Below are 19,607 nucleotides of genomic sequence, written 5' to 3'. Positions count from 1 at the left end.
ATTGGAATGCTTCTTTCAGATATCTTATATATGACTCTTAATTGTCTCATCATTGTATCACCTCCAGGATGGATTACCTCTTTATATTCTGGTGCTTTCTCTGCCATTGTTCTCTCCAGTACCACTTCTATTTCCTCTGTCAGCATCTCAGGGATTATGATGTTAGGGTCTAAGTGCGATGGTTAGTTCACTATTCTTGATGGAAAGGGGGGAGGGAGAGAAACAAACAACTAATCTGTCAAAATGTTTTTTGCAGATCTTTTCCATTTTTCTTCTTTTTGTGGTTCTCCTTCCATTTTTCATCCTTGAATGCTCTTTGGATTGGTTATATCGCTTGCCAAGCCTTCTGGTGGGACAGGTAAACTGGCTTTACCTTTCGCTTCTTCTCTCAGCTTTATGAGATGATATTCCTCATAATTGTCCAACATTCTTCTTCCCAATATAGGCAAAAATAGGAATGGATTGGACCTAGGATTTCATTGTGATAGCAAACTCTCAGGGAGGAAACGCCCTCTCCCAAGGCAGACCAGCTTAAAGAGTTGCCCAGAGCAGAAGTATAAACTTGAGACCCCTTGCCTGTTACAGTGTGGCAGAACCAGATTAAAATGTAATTGAGAAATATTTAATGAAATAAATAAAAATAAAATGAAGCCAATATGGGGTTTTTCATTTGAGTTGGACACCACTGGCTTAGAGCCCTGGAGGTTAATGGCTTTGTCTAGGGTCACAGAGCCAATATGTATATATCAGACTAATGTCTTGGTCCCCCAACTTCCTAACCAGGCTAGCTCTCTAGGCCCACTGCCTCTATCAATTACAAAAACAGAAACAAAAACCCCAAGTCCCTCTTTGTTGTTCTTAGTATTTCTGAAACATTGTAAGATTAGGCCTTGTTTCTACCTTCTACTTTAAAAAAAAAAAAACTAAGTTGGTTGATGAATTCTCCTCATTTTCTCTCCCTCTGTGATACCTATTTCATTTACCAGCATCTTTTAAAGCTCACGGACATCATACCCATCCATTCTTTCAGTTACTTAAGATATAGTCAGTCCATCTTGACCTGGTGATTTCAACTGATCAAGAGAAGCTATGGGTACTCTTTCCCACTCTCCCTCTTTATCTTGGATATCAATTCTCTCTAAGCCATTTTTTGTTCTGTCTTTTCCAGCACGAAGATTATTTTTCTTGGTAGAGAAAAGAGAAGCAAAATAAAAATTGAGCAGCCTTGCCTTCTATTGTCCTCTGATACTATCTATTTGTCCACTGTCCCATTTATTCTCTGGACTCCAAATCCATCTCTCTAGCCACTTTACCATGCTTACTCTCCCCATGCTTGCTAAAAGAAAACAACCTTTTTGTTGCCTTTAGCCATTCTGGCTCATTCTAAGCATTGACACTCAGGATGATATTCTTATAGAACCAAGGCATGCCTCCGTGTTCACTTTAATCTTCTTCCTATGAGAAGATTATATGTGTCTTTTAAAAGTTTGACTTGGTTGGTAAGTTCCCTGAACAGGCTCCTTAGCCTCATTAGACAATTGCCCTCTTTCCTCTTCCTCAGAATATTTTTCCTTTGTGTTTTCATGATTTAATTTTACCCTTATACCCCAGTTTTCGGCAGCGTAGGCCAGCGTAGAGGTTAGGGTTCCTGGAGGCATTAGTGCTGTGTCAATTAAATCACAGATTGGCTTTTACAGAAAGCTTTCCCATCAGGCCTTATAATTAATAAAGTACACTGTCATCAGAGTACATTTTCTGAATATCTGCCCATGATTCACAGCCTCTGCTAATGACACAATAAAACACTAACTGTCTTGTGCAGTTTGAGGTTCCAATTTCCACTCTATAAGGAAGGTCATTTTTAGCTTATATCTGACAGCACAATTACATTAAGGCCTCTGGAAAGAAGCAAATGATTGAGTAATGCTGAAGTACCTCTGTCTAACAAGAAAGCTTTTGACATACTATTTAATAAACTGTATTTATTAACATCCAATTTTATAAACATACTCATGGTATTCTATTCTGGGCACTATAGCTTATTAAAAAATTGAAAAGTCATAGTAATTTATAGCTTTGAATTTATATCTTCCATAGGATGAAGGCAATAATCAATATTTGGTTAGACAGCTATTCCAGGCTCTTTAGTTCACTCACTGCTAAGTGGAAAATCTTAGTCTTTGAGAGTTGTAGAGTGAAGGACGTTTAAATTTAGCAAAAATATGTATATATGTATGTTTGGCCAGACATTTCCTGGTATGGAAACTCCTTTTGTAATGAAGATTAGCAATTCCTCTATAACATGACAACAAAGAGTCTTAGAGAGTTTCTTGGGGACAGTTAAAGGTTAAGTAATTTAAAGCTCACATATATCAGGACCCAGTTTTTCACAATGTGAATATGATATGTGTGCATACCTTCACACATATCATTTTCACATATCAGCATCTTCTCTGTAGATTATATAATGGAACCAAGTGACATGCCCAGAATCACATAACCAGTAGGTATCAGAGGTAGGACTGGAACCCAGGCCTTCTGTCTTGACTCTAAGGCAGGTTGCCTTTAGCCACATTTTGCCATGATGCCTCTTACACACACACACACACACGCACGCGCACACACACATTCACACAAGACCTCTGAACAATACTGGGTGTGTGACCCTGGACAAGTTACAATCTTTCAGTGTCCCAATTGTCTCTCAAAGACTATGGGTAGAGAAAACATTGGTAAAAGAAGCTCCTCACTGGGAACTCCTTATACAAATGAAATCACAGATGTGGTAAATATTATGCATGTGACTGGGCCTTTGGTTTCACCTTTATAGGGAGCTCCCAGTGAAGAACTACCTTTTTTCAATGCAGGATAGTACCTTCTCTACCACATACAGCTTTTAGGAGTCTGGGACGCCAAGAAATTAAGTGACTTGTTTAGGGTCCCATACCCAGTATGTATTAGAGGCTGAATTTAAACCTAGGTGTTCTTGACTTGAAGGCTAGTTGTCTATCAACTACACCATGCTTTCTCTCATTCCCTCCCTTCCCAAATACACATATATGTAAAATATATGTGTGTGAATATATATATATATCTATATATCTAATTCAGGGGTATTTATTAGTGATTTAAAAATATATTTGTACTTGCACAATGAGGAAAGGATATGCAATAACAAAAGATTTTGATATAGGTATTCTAACTTGCAAAGCCAAGGTAATAATATAGGAACTGGAAAAAAAATCATCTCTATCTTTTTTCAAACAACAGATGTATGCTAATTTCAGCAGTTTGCATGACCAAATCCTTTTAATCATATTGCTATTGTTGTAAAAAAAATTGGCCAAAATCCACATCGTCATGAGGCACATTTTCCCTCACTCTACCATCAAAGCACTGAGTCTTCAAAAGCAATGCTCTTGGATTAGTGACGAATAAGGGTAATCTGGTGTAGCAGAATTAACAATGAATTGAGAATAAGGACTGAGGTTCGTTCCTTGGATTTTTCTACTTATTATCGGTATGACCTTAGGCCAGTCTGTTAATCTCTGTGGGACTCAGTATTGTCATCTGTAAAATTAGGCAATAGGGTCATGATGATTGCACAGCTCTGACACTTATTAGTCATGTAACTTTGAACAAGTTACTTTACTAGATCTCAGTTTCCTTATTTATAAAATTAGGTATTTGGATTAGCTGTTCTCTTAGGTCCCTTCTAACTCTAATTCTTATTTTTTTATGGCTTAAAAAGGTAAAATCTCTGACTTTTTAAAAATTAGGTTTCAAACCTATTAAGATTCAAATTCTAGAAGGCTCAATGATAAATGAGGACTTTTAAATTTAATTAATCAGGATTTAATTAAATTAATTTGATTTAATTAAATTAATGTATCAGGATCAAATAATGTCTCAAAAAAGCCTTCGTTGATAAGTTCATGGTATAAGCATCTAAGATGGGGTTCTTAGGCCAACTTGGTTTTTATTAATTCATTGTAAAACCTTATTTAAGTCATATTCAATTCACCAAACATATATTAGGCTACTACTATCCTTTCCAGTGCTGGCTGTACCTTCTTCCTTGGCACCTGGCACACTGATCGTGGAGGAGACATTGGCAAGATTTTTGCTCCTCATTGTCACCTAGATGCTCCCTCAGCTGCCATCACACAACAACCTTTCCTCCTTTGAATTTCTTTCCATCTGGATATATACAGTGCCTCCACTTTTTCCTCTTTTTCTCTTTCCTTTGGAAATCACATTTTTGACCTCACCATTCAACTGAAACTGCTCCCTTCAAAGTTACCAGATGATCCCTTTAATGGTCAGATTTGATGATCTTTTCTCAATGCTCATCCTTAGTGACCTGTCTGCTACATGTGTCACTGCTGAGCACTCTCTCCTGGATACTAGGTCTTCTCCAAGTCTTCATGACACTTCTGTCTTCTTGGTTCTGTTCTTCCTTGTCTGTTCTTCAGTCTCTTTGGCTGCATTACCTTATCCTTATTCTTATGTTCCATGGACCCTATTTTCTTCTCCCCTTTCACTTGGTGACTTCATTAGATCAGCTAACGTTTAAGAATTATCATTATTTGGGGCAGCTAGGTGGTGCAGGGGATAGAGCACCAGCCCTGGAGTCAGGAGGACCTGAGTTCAAATGTGATCTCAGACCAGACACTTGACACTTACTCGCTGTGTGACCCGGGGCAAGTCACTTAACCCTAACTGCCTTGCAAAAAAAAAAAAAAAAGAATTGTCATTATTCAAAGGATTCACAAATCCATACATCTAGCCCTAGTTTCTCTCTTACATTTCACTTCCATATCACCAACTGCCTATTGGGCATTTTGAACTGGATGGCAAGTAGGTATCTCAAATTCAATAAGCCTGAAGTTGAACTTACTACGTTTTGTCTACCCCACCCCATCATCTTCCTAACTTTCTTTTCTTTGTTGAGGACACCACCATCATTCCAGTCATCTAGGTTCAAAACCTAGGAGTCATTCTTGACACCACACTCTCCCTCATCTCTAAAGAGCTGCCAATTTTGTCTCCACAACATCTTTTTTTTTCCTAGGCTCACAACTTAGTTCTTGCCCTCATTACCTCTTTCATGGATTATTATCCCAAGTCTCCTATTGTTCTTCCCACCTCCAGTCTTTTTCCTCTTTTCACCTGCCAATGAGTTGCAAAATTGATAATTCTGAAACTCAGGTCTGATCATGTCCCTTCCTGACTCCATAACTTCAACATAACTGTCTCTAGGGTCATATACAACCTCATCTTTTGAGGGGCATTTAAAACCCTTCTCAATCTGGCTATAAACTATCTTTCCAGGCTTTTCCAACATTACTTTTCTTAATGAACAGTACAGTTCTATCCAACTGTCCTCCTTGCTGCTCCTCAATGACTTTTGATTTCCCATCTCTCTTTCTTTGATCATACTGACCCCATGCGTGGAAGGCATATCACCCTCACCTTTGTCTCTTGGAATCTTTGTATTTCTTCAAAACTCAGTTCAAGAGCCACTTCCTATATGAGACTTTTCCTGGTCTCTCTAATGACTTCTCCCCAAATTATTTTGCATTTCTCTTGTATACATTTTAAACATATTTACATGTGAACACATTGTTTTCCCTGTTAGGACTATAAGCTCATTGAAGGCACAGTGTGTTTGATTTTTGGTTTTGCATCTCTGGGACTTACACAGGGCCTGAGATAGAGTTGTTCAGTTGTATCTGACTCTTTCTGACCCCATTTAGGGTTTTCTTGGCAAAGACACTGCAGTGGTTTGCCATTTGCTTCTCCAGCTCATTTTACAGACGAGAAAACCGAGGGAAACAAGGTTAAGTGACTTGCCCAGGTCACACAGTTTTAAGTGTCTGAGGCCAAATTTGTACTGAGGTCCTCTTGACCTCAGGCCCAGGACTCTATCCACTGCACCACCTAGCTTCCCCTGAGATATAGTAGGCATTTAATAAATGTTTCTTGTTTAACTGAAGGCACAGTGCTGTGTAAATCACTTAATTTTCCTGACTTTTAATTTCCCCATTTATAAAAGGATAATGATCTCTAAGATCTCCTGTATGGATAACCTGAAATCAGACACTAAAGAAATAGGAAGGAAGTAATTTTCATTTGGATTTTCTACTCTTTTTTAACCAAATATTAAAAAGGAAGAATATGAAGGCCTAGAAATAAAGGCTTCATTTTTTTCTGTTTATATCCACAAATTTAAAGAAACATATGCTTGTTCTGGGAATAACTGAATATACTTAAACATAGGAATATTATATCGAATAGTAGAAATGTCCATAGAAGATACATAGAGACATCATTTACGGAAGAGAAATGCTTAGAAGTAGTCAAAATCCTTGAAGTATTTTCACTTTTCTAAAACTCATATTAAGAAAACACTAACTCTTTAAATGGAGGATATAGAATTTTACATATATACTCAGTGTGGGATATAGGGAAGTAACATTAAACTCTAAAAATAAATAAGGTACAAGATGGACTCAGAAAAGTATATACATATTTAGTATTTAAATTAAATATATACTATTTATATATACAATGAATGTTTTATGATAATATCTAAACAGTAAATATGTATACATACATATGTGTATATACCCACATATAAATGTTAGTTATTGTTATTATGAGGGGATAGGGAGGTAGAGGAGAGTAGAGAAGGAATAAATCATTTTCATTAAAGGTCCTATTCTGATGCTTCCTAGAGGCATGGAGATCTCCCTGAGCTCGTGAAAACTGTCTAATAAAGGGGAGAAGAATTACCAAATTGCTGTAGGACAGGGACAAAATCACAGATTCATAAAGTATTGAAGTAGAAACATACCTAAGGGAAATGAACAAAGATAGATGAGAGAGAAGGGATAATGGGACAACTGTTATTTTTTGTTTTGAATTTCATTTCATGTTGATTTGTTTTTAAGTTAAAAATGAAATAAAATTGAATAAAATGTAGTCTAGGAATTTATGCATGGATACATGGTCCAACTGTTCAGAAACAGATAGAAAGCTAGATAGAAAGTCCAATTTTCTCATGAGAAAAAGTAAATGTCTTTTTAATAGGAACATAGAAAAAGAGAACATGGAAAATTAGAAAGTAATAAGAACCGTGTCAACCTAGCTAGCCAAATATTAAACAAACGGGGTAAAACTACTGGGGGGTATAGCAGTTACAAGGCTTGAATGAATGACTGCTTTTCATTATTAGAGAAATTAGCTAATGATTTTATGGAACTGATTATAATTATTTGCAAAATTTCCAAGTGACCCAACCAAGTTCATTCAACCCAGAAAATAAAATTTAACTTTGTTCTTAAGGAAAATTTGCTGACATAAAATGAAAAAGAAGTTGATAATTACTGTCTTGATGATTTTACTTCTAATAGTCATAATAATAATAGAGTAAATTCAAACGGAAGAAAATACTATTTTTCTGGCCATTGACGTAAATAAACAAGAGCCTTAATGCTAGAAAATAATATGTCGTGGAATTTAGAAAACTGAAGTCAAAAGTGTTTTAAGATTTACTCCTTCTGCTACTGTTGAAACAAGAAGAATGGGTGGGAGCCTGGCCGTTGAAAGCAAAGTTACTTTGTATATTATCATTTGGGCTGCTAGGTGGCACAGTGGATAGAGTGCTGGTCCTGGGGTCAGGAAGGCCCAAGTTCAAATTCAGCCTCAGGTCACTCACAGTGACCCTGGGCAAGTCACTTAACTCAATTTCCCCATCTATAAAATGAGGTAGAGAAGGAAATGGCAAACCACTCTAGTATCTTTGCCAAGAAAACACCAAGTGGGGTCATGGAGAGTTGGACAGGACTGAACAAAAACAATGTTATGACTTATGTGGAAAGAACACTTTTAATTGTGTGGAATGTGGCTAGTGTGCCCATTGTCAGATGGTAGAGTTTTATGAATGATTTTACAGTCGAAAATTTCACCATGGAACTCAGCAGTAGAGTGAGTTGACTTTGGTTGAATGTGCAGATCTGGAATCTCAACTTTCCCAGTGCTCTGGGATTGTAAAATAATGCCCAACAAGGGCAAAGTTCTAAGAAAAAGTATTAAAATAAGATTAAAGCATTACAATCTTGTTTTGGACTAATGAATAGAACATCTTTAAGAAAATGGCAATATATACAATTTAAGAAAAAAATACTTAAGATTCTCCCTGATACGGAGCTCCTAAGAGACCAATAAAAATAATTGCAAAGCCAGAGAAGACCCTTATCACCTAGTGACTAATGCAGTTGGCTCCTCCCTGGTCACCTTGGCACTCTGATCCAGCTGCCAGAGTTGTTTCCTCTTTCCTTTCCTTTCCCCAACCCTTCCCTTTTTTAATTTGTCCTCCAATTACATGTAAAAACAAATTTTAACACTTGTTTTTAAAAATTTTGAATTCTAAATTCTAACCCTCCTCCTCTCCCCTCTCCGCCTTGAGAAGGGAAGCAATTAGATATAGATTATACATGTGCAGTCAGGCCAGAAATTTCCATATTAGTCATGTTGTGAAAGAAAACAGATGTAAAAGCAATTTTTACCATTTGTTTTAAAAAATTGTGCAGGGTTGTTTTCTAAAATGTTGATCTGATCATGTCACCGCCTCCACCTCCTCCCTCAACCTTAATGAGCTCTATCACCTCTAGGTCAAAGATAAACTCCTCTCTTTGGCATTTAAAGCTCTTCATAACTCAGCCCCTTCCCTATCTTTCTTATACTTCACTCCCCTCCTCACACTATAATCCAGTCGTATTGGCCTACTTGCAGTTCAAATGGCCTTGAGGCCACATGTGGCCCTTTAGGTCCTCAAGTGTGGCTCTTTGATCATATGGATTCAAAGGCCACACTTGAGGACCTAGAAGGGCCACATGTGGCCTCAAGGCTGCAGGTTTTCCACCCCTGGGGTTTACTCTCTTTGTTCCCTGCGCTAGCTACCCACTCATGCCTGGGATTCTCCTTTTCCTCACCTTTGCCTCTTAGCCCCGTGTATTCCTTCAAGAATCAGTTCAAATCCCATCTTCTGTAAGATGCCTTTGATGGTCTCCCCAGGAAAGTGCCTTCTATCTACACTGCATACATGTTACATGTGCTTGGTTTTTTTTTTACATTTTTTCCAGCCAAAAACAAGGTTTATTAAAGATCTGCCATATTAGCTCGACTCTTAAGGAATCTGAGCACCTGTGAGCTATTGGCTAGATTGTAAAAATCTGAGCAGTGGCCCTCCCTTTGTATCACAGAAGTCTGATTTTTTTCTTTTTCTTTTATGGGGTGTTTACAGTACCCTATTGTAAAATTTGTATTATTTGTTCATAGGCAGCTTCTGCAAAACTCCCCCAAAATTCCCATTTAATTTCTTATGCCGACCCCAATATATCAAAAGCTGTGATGCAGAAGGCATAATTGTATTATTCTAAGGGGTCCATTGCCTTCACCAACATGCTAGAAAGGGTTCCATGATACAAAAAAGGTTAAGAACTAGTCACGGGAACTTTTTTTTTGTGAAGTTATATCTATTTGTGCTCTCTGGGCAAATGTAACCTTCTCAGATGTTTTTATATTCATCCTTTAAAAGAAGTGGAGTCTCTATGCTGGATTGTCTGTTTCACTTTGACCCAGCTTAACCAAATGCTTTAGGACAGGAAATTTTTTCGAGAGTAAGCATCTTAGAACCCACATGGTGAAAGAGGAATGGAAATGTAGGTGTTTCTACTATCTAGTCCCCTTAACTCATCATTAAATATTTACTAAGCCCTCACAAGGTGCAAGGCATCCAGGATTGTCCTGTTAGAGTATATGTCTGCACAAGTGTTTTGTCCTAAGTGGTGCCAGGAAGGCCTTCTCGACTTGCTTTCACCCTCCCAAATGCATCCTTTGACTACTTGTGCACAAAATTCCTCCAAAGGCATACCTTGCCTAAATGTCATTAACTAGTTTCATAAGAAGGAAACAAGAATTTATCAAGTGCCTACTGCATGCCAGGCACTGAGCTAAGCACTTTACAAATATTATCTTATCTGATCTTCTCAACTGGGAAGTATGTGTTACTATTATCCTCATTTTACAGTTGAAGAAATGGAGGCATTCATTCAACCTCAGAACCAACACTTGAAATCAATGGAATTAGAGAAGAGGAACTGACGGCATGGGTGTATTTGATGTCCCAGTTCTGGGCAGGTAATAACTATTATTCTCTTTTAGGAATGAGTGATATAAATATTGTAACAGTACCTCAGTCTGGAATGTGCAGTACACGTGAGTTAGAAATGGATGTTCCCACGCTAGTGAAAGAACTCGTTTTTCTACCATGGTACACTCAACATCATCGTCCATCAAAACAACATCTTTCTTCAAGGCTTTTACTGCGAAGAATTGGTTCGTTTTCTTGAATTCTGCCAGGAATACCTTGGAGACAAATAAGTGATTGGTTCAGACTTGTCATTAAAAAAAGAAAAGAGAGTCCATAAAACTCTTATAAAGACTGAGAGGTAAGACTTTTCTCTTCAGCCAGAGTAGAAGTCTGTTTTCATTGGCCTAGGGCATTACTTAACATTTTAATACTATAAACCTTTGTTGAAATTTGTTTTACTAACAAATGCTCTAAAATTTAACTTTTGGTTCTCATTTTAGGATTTATCATAGTATTAAAAATGCTGTGGCATGGGATATTATTCCCTGGGCCTTAAAAAATGCAGCAATTACTAGTTACTCCAGTTCCACTGTGCTGAAGAATGGAGGGTAGGTAAGAATAAATACAGCATAGGCTTTTTGAGAAGGTCCCTAATTTCTATCCTCAGTACATCTACACACTTTCTTTTTGAGGTGGTAAATGCAGATAGTTAGATCCAACTGAGTGCGAGTAAAGAATTTCTTAGAGTGGTCACATGTGTTCACATCTGCACTATTTGAAGTATAATTACGTAAAACATGGTAATGATTCTAGTCCAATGGAAATATGCGGTGCAAATTGGAATAATGGGGCCACTTCAGAAGATGAATCATTCTCACTAATTAGGATCTAGCTGTATTTCAGTTCCTCTATTATCCTCTGCCCACCCCCCCACCCCCAAATAAACTAGTGTCAACTTAGGTAGGAAGGAAATTACTTCTTGGGTAATCAGGGTTACTGAGTGGTTAATCAGTCTCCAAATATTGATATTGGTGGCTAACTTTTCTTGCTAGTTTCAAGCCATTGACTATCCTTGTATAATAGAAGGAAGGTCAAGGGTATTTGGATGATCATTGACATGGCAAATATACCATATATAGGCTGCTCATTCATAACCTTCTGTCTCCCTGCTGAATTGTGTGAAAAGTATGGAGGCCATGCATTTTGGGATTAGGAAAATGCCTAACCCCAAGGGTCCTGGGAATAATCTGTGAGGGTCAAAGCTAGGTTCTGATTAATTGAAACAATGGATCCTGTCAAACGGTCACATTATTAGAATTCACACGTCACATTTCCACTGGGCTGAAACTAGTTACCATATTTTACATAACTATAGCTACAAATAGGGTGAATTCAAATATCTATGACTGATTCAGGGGATTTATTGTTCACACTAATCGGGACCTTAAGGTCATTGTGGGCCCATTGAACAAAGAAGCCCTGAGGATCACAGTCGGTTTCCAATTCCTCCCCTGGCTCCCATCATTTTGAGACTACTACTATTATATGAGGATATGGGAAAAAGGTAGAGATTTCTTTGGGGAAATCATAAATCACACAAAGTGAGGCAGTTGAGCAAACGGAGAAATCATAGAATCTCAGTTGGAAAAGAACTCAAAGGCCATCTAATACAACTTACATGGATTACCCCTACAACTTAACCAATGGGTGGTTATCTATTCCTTTTGCTTTAAGACTTCTAATAATGGGGGAATCCAGTATTTCTCCCAAACTAGACTATTCTATCACTCTAATTGTTAGGAAGTTTTTCCTCACACCTAGTCTAACACCCCCATTGTGACTTCTAGCCATCACTTCTGGTTCTGTCCCCTGGGACCAAGAAGAACAAATTTAATTTCTTTCCTACATTATGGCATCACATATTTATAGACGGTTATCATGTATTCCCTAGGTCTTCTGTTCTCTGGGCTAAACATCCCTGGTTCCTTCAACTGATGCTCACCTTCCTGATTATTCTCCCCTTTATTTATCAATGTCCCTTCCTAAAATATGGCACCCAGAAGAGGATACTATACTCTATATGTGGTCTGGAGCAGGGCCATCGCTTGCTTCATTCTGGATACTAATGATCTCTTAATAAAGCTCAAGACTAGAACTCATTTTCCCCCCTCCCTTATTCACGTAGAGGACAACACCATCTTCCCAGTCCCTCAGGCTTACAACTTAGGAGTCACCCCGGATCTCTCACAGTGCCTGCTCCTGCCCCTCGCCGTGATATCCAATCTGTTGCCAAGGCCCACTGATTTCACCTTTGCAATGTCTCTCTGAAATGCCCCCTTCTCTCCTCTGACACTGACATCTTCTAGTGCAGGTCCTCATCACCTCATGCCTGGACTATTGCAATAGCCTGCCGGTGGATCTGCCTGCCTCAGTCTTCTTCCCACTCCAATCCATCCTCCATTCAGCCACTAAAGTGCAGGCCTAATCACTTCACCCTCTCCCCACCTACTCAGTGGCTCCCTATTACCTTCAGGAGCAAATGTAAAATGCTCTGTTTGGCATTCGAAGCCCTTCATAATGTAGTCCCCTCCTACCTTTCCAGTCTTCTTACATCTTACTTCCCAGTACATATTCTTCCAGTGACAATGGCCTCCTGGCTGTCCTCCATCCCTAAAATAATCTCCCTCCTCAGCTCTAACTACTGACCCCCCTGGCTTCCTTTAAGTCCCAACTAAAATCTCACCTTCTCTAGGAAGCCTCTCCTAACTCCTTTTAATTCCAGTGCCTTCCCTCTATTAATTATTTTCTATTTTCCTATGTATAGTTCACTTTGTATATATTTGTTTGCATGTCTCCCCATTAAACTGTAAATTCCTCGAGGTCAGGGACTGTCTTTTGTCTCTCTTTTTTTTTAACGTGAGAGCTTAGCACAGTGCCTGGCACATAGTAGGTGCTTAATAAATGTTTGGGGCAGCTAGGTGGAGAGAGTGCCTGGCCTGAATTCAGGAAGACTCATCTTCCTGAATTCAAATCTGGCCTCAGACACTTGCTAGCTGTGTGACCCTGGGCATGTCACTTAACCCTGTTTGCCTCAGTTTTCTTATCTGTAAAATGAACTGGAGAAGGAAATGGCAACCCTCTTCAGTATCTTTGCCAAGAAAATCCCAAGTGGGATCACAAAGAGTGAACACAACTGAACAACAATAAATGTTTACTGATTGATCGAATTAGGGCTTTGTTTTGGTTGCCTTTCACTTATGTGTTCTTATCTTGCAATAAACTAAAATACCCAGATCTCTTTCAGTTCTCCCCTTCCTGTATTGAGCAATTGATTATATAATTCCAAATGTAAAACTTTACATTTGTTCCCATTCAATGTCATTTGATTTGATTAGTCCATTGTTCTAAACCATACAGATCTTTTAAAATTCTGACTTGGTCATCTCATAGGTTAGCTATAGCTCCTCATTTCACGATATTAGCAAATTTGATAAGCATGCTACCCAGGTCTTTCTAGAAGTAGAAGGGCAGAGAACAACACATCCCCCTCATCGACAGAAATATTGACTAGCTTATGGTTAAGGACAGGTCCCTGGAGCATTCTACTAGACTCTTCCTTTCCAAGATAACGTTAAGTAATTAATAACTATTCTTTGGATCTGATCACTTAGTCAGTTCTGAATTTACCTATTTCATTATCTAGTCCACCTCTATCTGGCTTGTAAGAGAGACTATTTTGCTTGCATGAGAGACTGTCAAAAGCACTGATAAAGTATAGAGGGCAGCTAGGTGGTACAGTAGATAGAGAACCTGGTCAAGTCACTTAACTTCTGTTTTCCTCAGTTTTCTCATCTGTAAAATGGGGATAATAATAGCACCTACCTCTCAGGGTTGTTGTGAGGAACAAATGATATTATATTAGTATAGCGCCTGGCACATATTAGGTACTATACAAATATTAGCTATTACTATTATTATTAGGTAGATCACCTATAGCATTTATCTCTTGAGGTACCAGTCTAGTAACTTTTTAAAACAAAGGAAATGAAGTTAGTTCAGCATGATCTCTTCTTGATGAAGATGTGCTGGTTCTCATTGATTAATGCTTCCTTTTCCAGGAGAAGTGAAAAGGAGAAAAGAAGCAAATTAGGAAAGAAGATGGGATAAGACAAGATAGAAGAAGAGGCAGTTTAAGACAGAGAAAAATGAAAGGAGAAAAAGGAAAGTCAATTTAAAAGGATCTCCATTATTGTGGGAAAGACAGAATTCCAGTCTTTGGTGTAGGTCTTCATCTTCCTTCTTGCTTTAATTTTCTGCTCTTTAGGTAAACCGCCTCACACACAGTAGGCACTTAGCAAATATTTGCCGGATTGGATGATTAAATGAGGTACTGAGGTGCTAATCCTTGTACATAGCAGAGTAAAACTGGACCTCTTATTTGTCCTTCAGATGTTGACATAATTTATGAATTTAATTGAATGGCTTTCTTATTCAAATATGGAAAGCCACAGGGTTGGGGACAAAAAGGAAAAACTATTTCATTAACAATTAAAAGTGCTCTTGCTATAATTATTTCTTTCAATAAACACCCCCAAACCAGCCATAAACTAAGCAGCTGAAAAGGCAGTTTTAATCTACATAATGTGCTTAGGATTTTGGTAACATGTTATAAGTGCACATTAATTGATGGATAATGAAGAGTAGCTATAAAATTGTTTGTTGTGCCTAGATTAATGCCAAGTGAATTTGTAGCAGGTAATATTATTGCAAGGAACATCTAAAAGAATTCAGGATGACAAGGGGCAGTTTGAAAAGAAGAGCGGAATTTGCTGAAGGCAACTGCCAGGGTTGAGACCCAAATTCTGAGTGGGATACAGCTTTATGCAGCTGTTGTTGATGCTAACTTGTGTTTTAGCTTGCTCAGTATAATTTGGGTGAGTGTCCCTGCCAAAGTCTAGAGAACAGGTGTCTAAATATTACATTGATAGCAGTTACAAGTGCATGAAGCAGTGTGATCCTTCCCAGGTGGGGAAGGACCCATGCCAGTGGGCTTTTTCTAGGGCTACATTTAGGTACATAAAAGACTTATAAGGCCAGTGAGGATATCTGCATATTATGAACTTATCTCTATATCTTCCCATAGCCCATTATTAATGTCTTATCTTGAAAATTCCCTATCCATGTTGATGTTAGAATTGACAAACATTCTTGCCCATGAAAATGGGTCAGGATTTCATACAGAAGATTGCTGGTCCCCTTTTTAGTTCACAGAATCTTAAAAGTGGGAGAGGACCTCAGCAGTCATCTACTCCAACCTGTACCTGAACAAGAATCCCTCTACACCTTTCCTGACAAAATATGGTCTAGCCTTTGTTTGAAGCTCTCTAAAGAGAGGGAGTCCATGACATCTCAAAGAAGCCTGTTCCACTTGGCGGTAACTAGTTATTTGGAAGCTTTTCCTTCTAAGAAGCCTAGATTTTACTCTGCACCTTGCAACGACTGCTTCTGGTTCTATCCTCTGAGGCCAAGTGGTATGAGTCCTTTTCCAAAGGATAAGCCCTCTAAATGAGGACAGCTCTTATGTCTATTCCCACCCTCATCTTCTCAAGGTTAAACATCCTCACTTCTTTCAACTGATCCTCACTGACAAACTGAAGGTTCTTCAGGAGCAGCAGAAGCTGGGAAATCTGAGTTTGAAGTCCCTAAGTCATTTTACCATTAGGATAAAAGCATCCTACATTGATATCAATGTGCTATCTTCCATACCTCATCATAATTGGAATGTGGGATGGAAAAACACTTAGGGAGTGAATAAAAAGGTAGGTATGCCAATCATCCTAGCCCATTGCTGCAACTCTATACTCCTGTCTTCTCTTTAGGACCAGGGGTAAATACTCCTGACTTTGCAGTGGCCCTCCTCTGTCCCCACATTCCAAAGGTAGGAAGCATAATGGAAGTGCCAGTGATTGGCATTCCTCTTCCCCAAACATACTTTGTTCTCTTTGCCTTTTCTCTTTTCCCCAATTTTCTTTCCTGCCTCACAGCTGCCAAGCATACCCTTGGTGCCCTTGGGCATTATTTCATGGTGCTGCTATCACTAAAGGCCAAAAGATCCTTCCCTGATAATCCCATCTCTCCCCTCTTCAATTTTCCTGGTGTAATTTGCCTCTATCACATTTTTTTGGTATCATATTTGTTTCTGAAAACCCCTTATCTTTCCTCTTAAACAGGCAACTCCTTGAAGATGGGGACATTCTTTTTAATCTTTTTTTTTTAATCTCCAGCACTTAGCACAATACTTGGAACATTGTTGTTGTTCAGTTGTGTCTGACTCTTTGTGACCCTATTTGGAGTTTTCTTGGCAGAGATACTGGAATGGTTTGACATTTCCTTCTCCAATTTATTTTACAGATGAGGAAACTGAGGCAAACAGGATTAAATGAGTTGCCTAGGGTCACACAGCTAGTAAGTGTATAAGGCCAGATTTGAACCCAGGAAGATGAGTCTTTCTAACAGGAAGCCCAGCACTCTATCCACCGTGCCACCTAGCTGTCCCTACTTTGAATACAGTAGGCATTTAATAAAAGCTGGTCAAATTGAAATGTTAATCCTTGTTTTAAACCAATGTTTCTAGAAACTATGGCTTCAGGAGTATAGGTGCCATATTTTCAGAGGGATATTGATAAGCTGGATAGTGTTCAGAGGAAGGCCTCTAGATTTTTATACCAAACACAAATCCTTGCTTATTGAAATGCTGCTCAATGAACTCATATGATTCCAGCCCCAGAATGATTAGCCCCACTGACAAGAATCCTTGTTCATTTTAATTTCTGGGATCAGCCCAGATGAACTTCCTCATCCTGTAACATACCTTGCCAAAACTTCCTTTTCCCAACATTTTGTGCAAAATGAAATCCTCAATACTGAATTTCATCTTGAGGGATGGTTGTTCTGTCTTCAGTACTGGTCCTGAAAGAGGTTCGGTGCTCACCATCCCTTCCACTGGCAGCTCCCAGGAGATTCCCTGAGGCTCTGAAATGAGCAAGCCAGTTACTGAAAATAAACTTTGGGAAATTGAATGGCTTCCCAATCATACAGACTTTTCATGTATTTTGTACTTCAGATATCCCATTTGAGGAGCTCGTGCTATTTAATTATGGGGTAGGGACCTTTAAGTACAATCTGAGTATTCCTGTGTTCCTCTATAAGGCTATATCTCAAGCTGGTGGTCATGAATAAAACCCTCAATCACCCACTGACCATAAATGCAGAACAAAATCAGACTATGGACAAATTGGGGTCTGAACCAAAACTGAAAAAGAAAAGATTCCTTTTTGACAATCCTTTGTGTCATTGTGGTTGATGGCTATCAGATATATCACCCCAATGGCACTGGTGAATTTGGAAAGGATGCCTGAAAATAATTACAGCCAATATTTAAATACTGTTTGTATGTTATCTCATTTGATTCCCATAACAACCCCATGAAATAGAAACCGCACAGAGGATTATCCCCATGTTATAGATTAGGAAAATGATGCTCAGAATAGTTGTGTGACTTGCCCATTGTCACATGGCTAGAGTCAAGTCCTCCCCTAAATGCCAAAACCATTCATCTTTCTTTTACTCTGTTATTTCACACTTATATGGTTTTTTTCCCCCACTCATCAGTGTCTCAGTGAAAAAGCTAAATTCACTGCTCCTTGCATTTTTCTGGACCTCAGAAATCCTGGGCTCAAATCCTATCCCTCATCAATTACTATCTGTGTAACCTTGCACAAGAAGCTTAACCTGCCTGGACCTCAGTTTCCTTATCTGTAAATTGAGGGACTGGATTAGATGCCAAAGGCAGCTAGGTGGCACAGTGGATAGAATGCTTGAACCTGGAGGCAGGAAAACCTGAGTTCTAGCCTTAGATACTTCTTGGCTGTGTGACCCTGGACAAGTCACTTAACATTTATCAGCCTCAGTTTTCTCACCTGTAAAAGGGGGTTAATAATAATACCTACCTCCTAGGGTTGAGATAGCATTTGTAAGTGTTTTGCAAACCTGAAAACACTATATAAATGCTTTTTTGATGGTCTTTTAGGCCTTTTCTATCCCTAAATCTATGATCCCACGGCACAAACTTTGTTTTGTAGTCATCTTGCTAGAATTTGAGCCCATTTCCTCCTAATTAGAGGAGGTGGTATAGTGAAATAAGTATTTGAATGGGAACTAAAAAACCTGGATTCCTAGAGCTCCAACCTGCTGTAGACTGGAGTGTGACCCAAAGCATTCCTGTTTAACCTATCTGAGCCATCAGTGGAAATGAAGAACAATTTTTTTCTTGTTACAACACTTAATATCCTTAATGATTCAGGTCATCGGACATCCTCCTCTTTTTTAAGACAAAACAAAAAATTTATCCTTTATATCAGAAGATCTCCACATCTAGAATCACGCGTCCATTATTTTCCTTTGACTTACCTCCTAAGTGAAAACTGAACTACCTTCAAATTGTTGGCCAACCAGCAATCTTTTAATTCTTGCTAAATAGAATTTTGAATGTAGTAGACTATTTCTTCATGAAATTGTTCTCCTCTGTGTCATCATGGTGTGTAATGACCCTTCAGTCCAAGAAAACTATGTACTACCAACAAAGCATAAGCTATGGTTGGTTCTACCATGTTGAAAAGAATTTGAGTGTCTCAAAAAGACTGAGTTTACTGTCTTAACCTAGCTAAGAAAAGAGAGGCACAATTGGTTTATCAGTACATGATGAATGGTATGTGTGTGTATGCATGTATACACACACATACAGAGAACATCAAGAATTAGAAAGTATTGAAAGCACAAATGAGTTATGATCTTCACCAATAGAGGGAATAGCCACATGATATGATGAATTTATTGAAGTATTAAAGCATAATTGGGCCATTGACAGTCCCTACCCATATCTATTTGCCTTTTAAAATCTGTAAAGTGTAGGTAACAGGCAAATATGTTACATGTTGGGGTCAGCCAACTGACTATTGAACAGTGTAAACAAAATTAAGTTATGAGGAAATGACATTTCTCTTCCTATAAAGTATTTTAACTAAAATTCTGCTTCTGAACATAGTCTGGCTAGTTCTTTTTTGGAGAGTACCATTTCCCATCGTATTCCTTTTAACTTGTGCTGTATGGATGAACTCCCTGATGAGACCCCTGCTTTTTTTCTTAGTCAAACCTGGTGTTGGGGATTTGTTGTTTTTTGACTGTTTGACCATTGACTGTTATCACAGTCAGATTCTTCTCTGCATAATTCTGTAACAGAGGTAATGGTGACAAGTTTGAGCTGGGTACTTAACAGAATAGTAGAAATTTAAGGGAACCTAGAAACCATCTACTATAGTATATCCAAGGTTATCCTCTAACCTTCACCTGATGACCTCAAGGGATGGGGGGCAGTACCCCACTACTTCCT

The 19,607-nt window shown here is 38.5% G+C and overlaps 1 protein-coding gene across 1 annotated transcript in view; it reads right to left on the bottom strand.

Annotated features, from left to right (window-relative positions):
- The window catches only part of PRKCQ (protein kinase C theta), a 189,767-nt gene that overhangs the window by 70,588 nt on the left and 99,572 nt on the right, over positions 1-19,607 (bottom strand). Inside the window, exons 10-11 of the mRNA XM_027838577.1 lie at positions 17,031-17,191; positions 10,261-10,434 (exon numbers count right to left, since the gene is read on the bottom strand). Of these exons, the coding sequence (XP_027694378.1) occupies positions 10,261-10,434; positions 17,031-17,191 (335 nt within the window). The remainder of the gene's footprint in view (positions 1-10,260; positions 10,435-17,030; positions 17,192-19,607) is intronic.

This window comes from Vombatus ursinus, unplaced genomic scaffold (assembly GCF_900497805.2).
Source record: "Vombatus ursinus unplaced genomic scaffold, bare-nosed wombat genome assembly UNPS02014830.1, whole genome shotgun sequence".
Classification (NCBI taxonomy): Eukaryota; Metazoa; Chordata; class Mammalia; order Diprotodontia; family Vombatidae; genus Vombatus; species Vombatus ursinus.
This window is presented reverse-complemented; position numbering and strand designations above follow the sequence as displayed.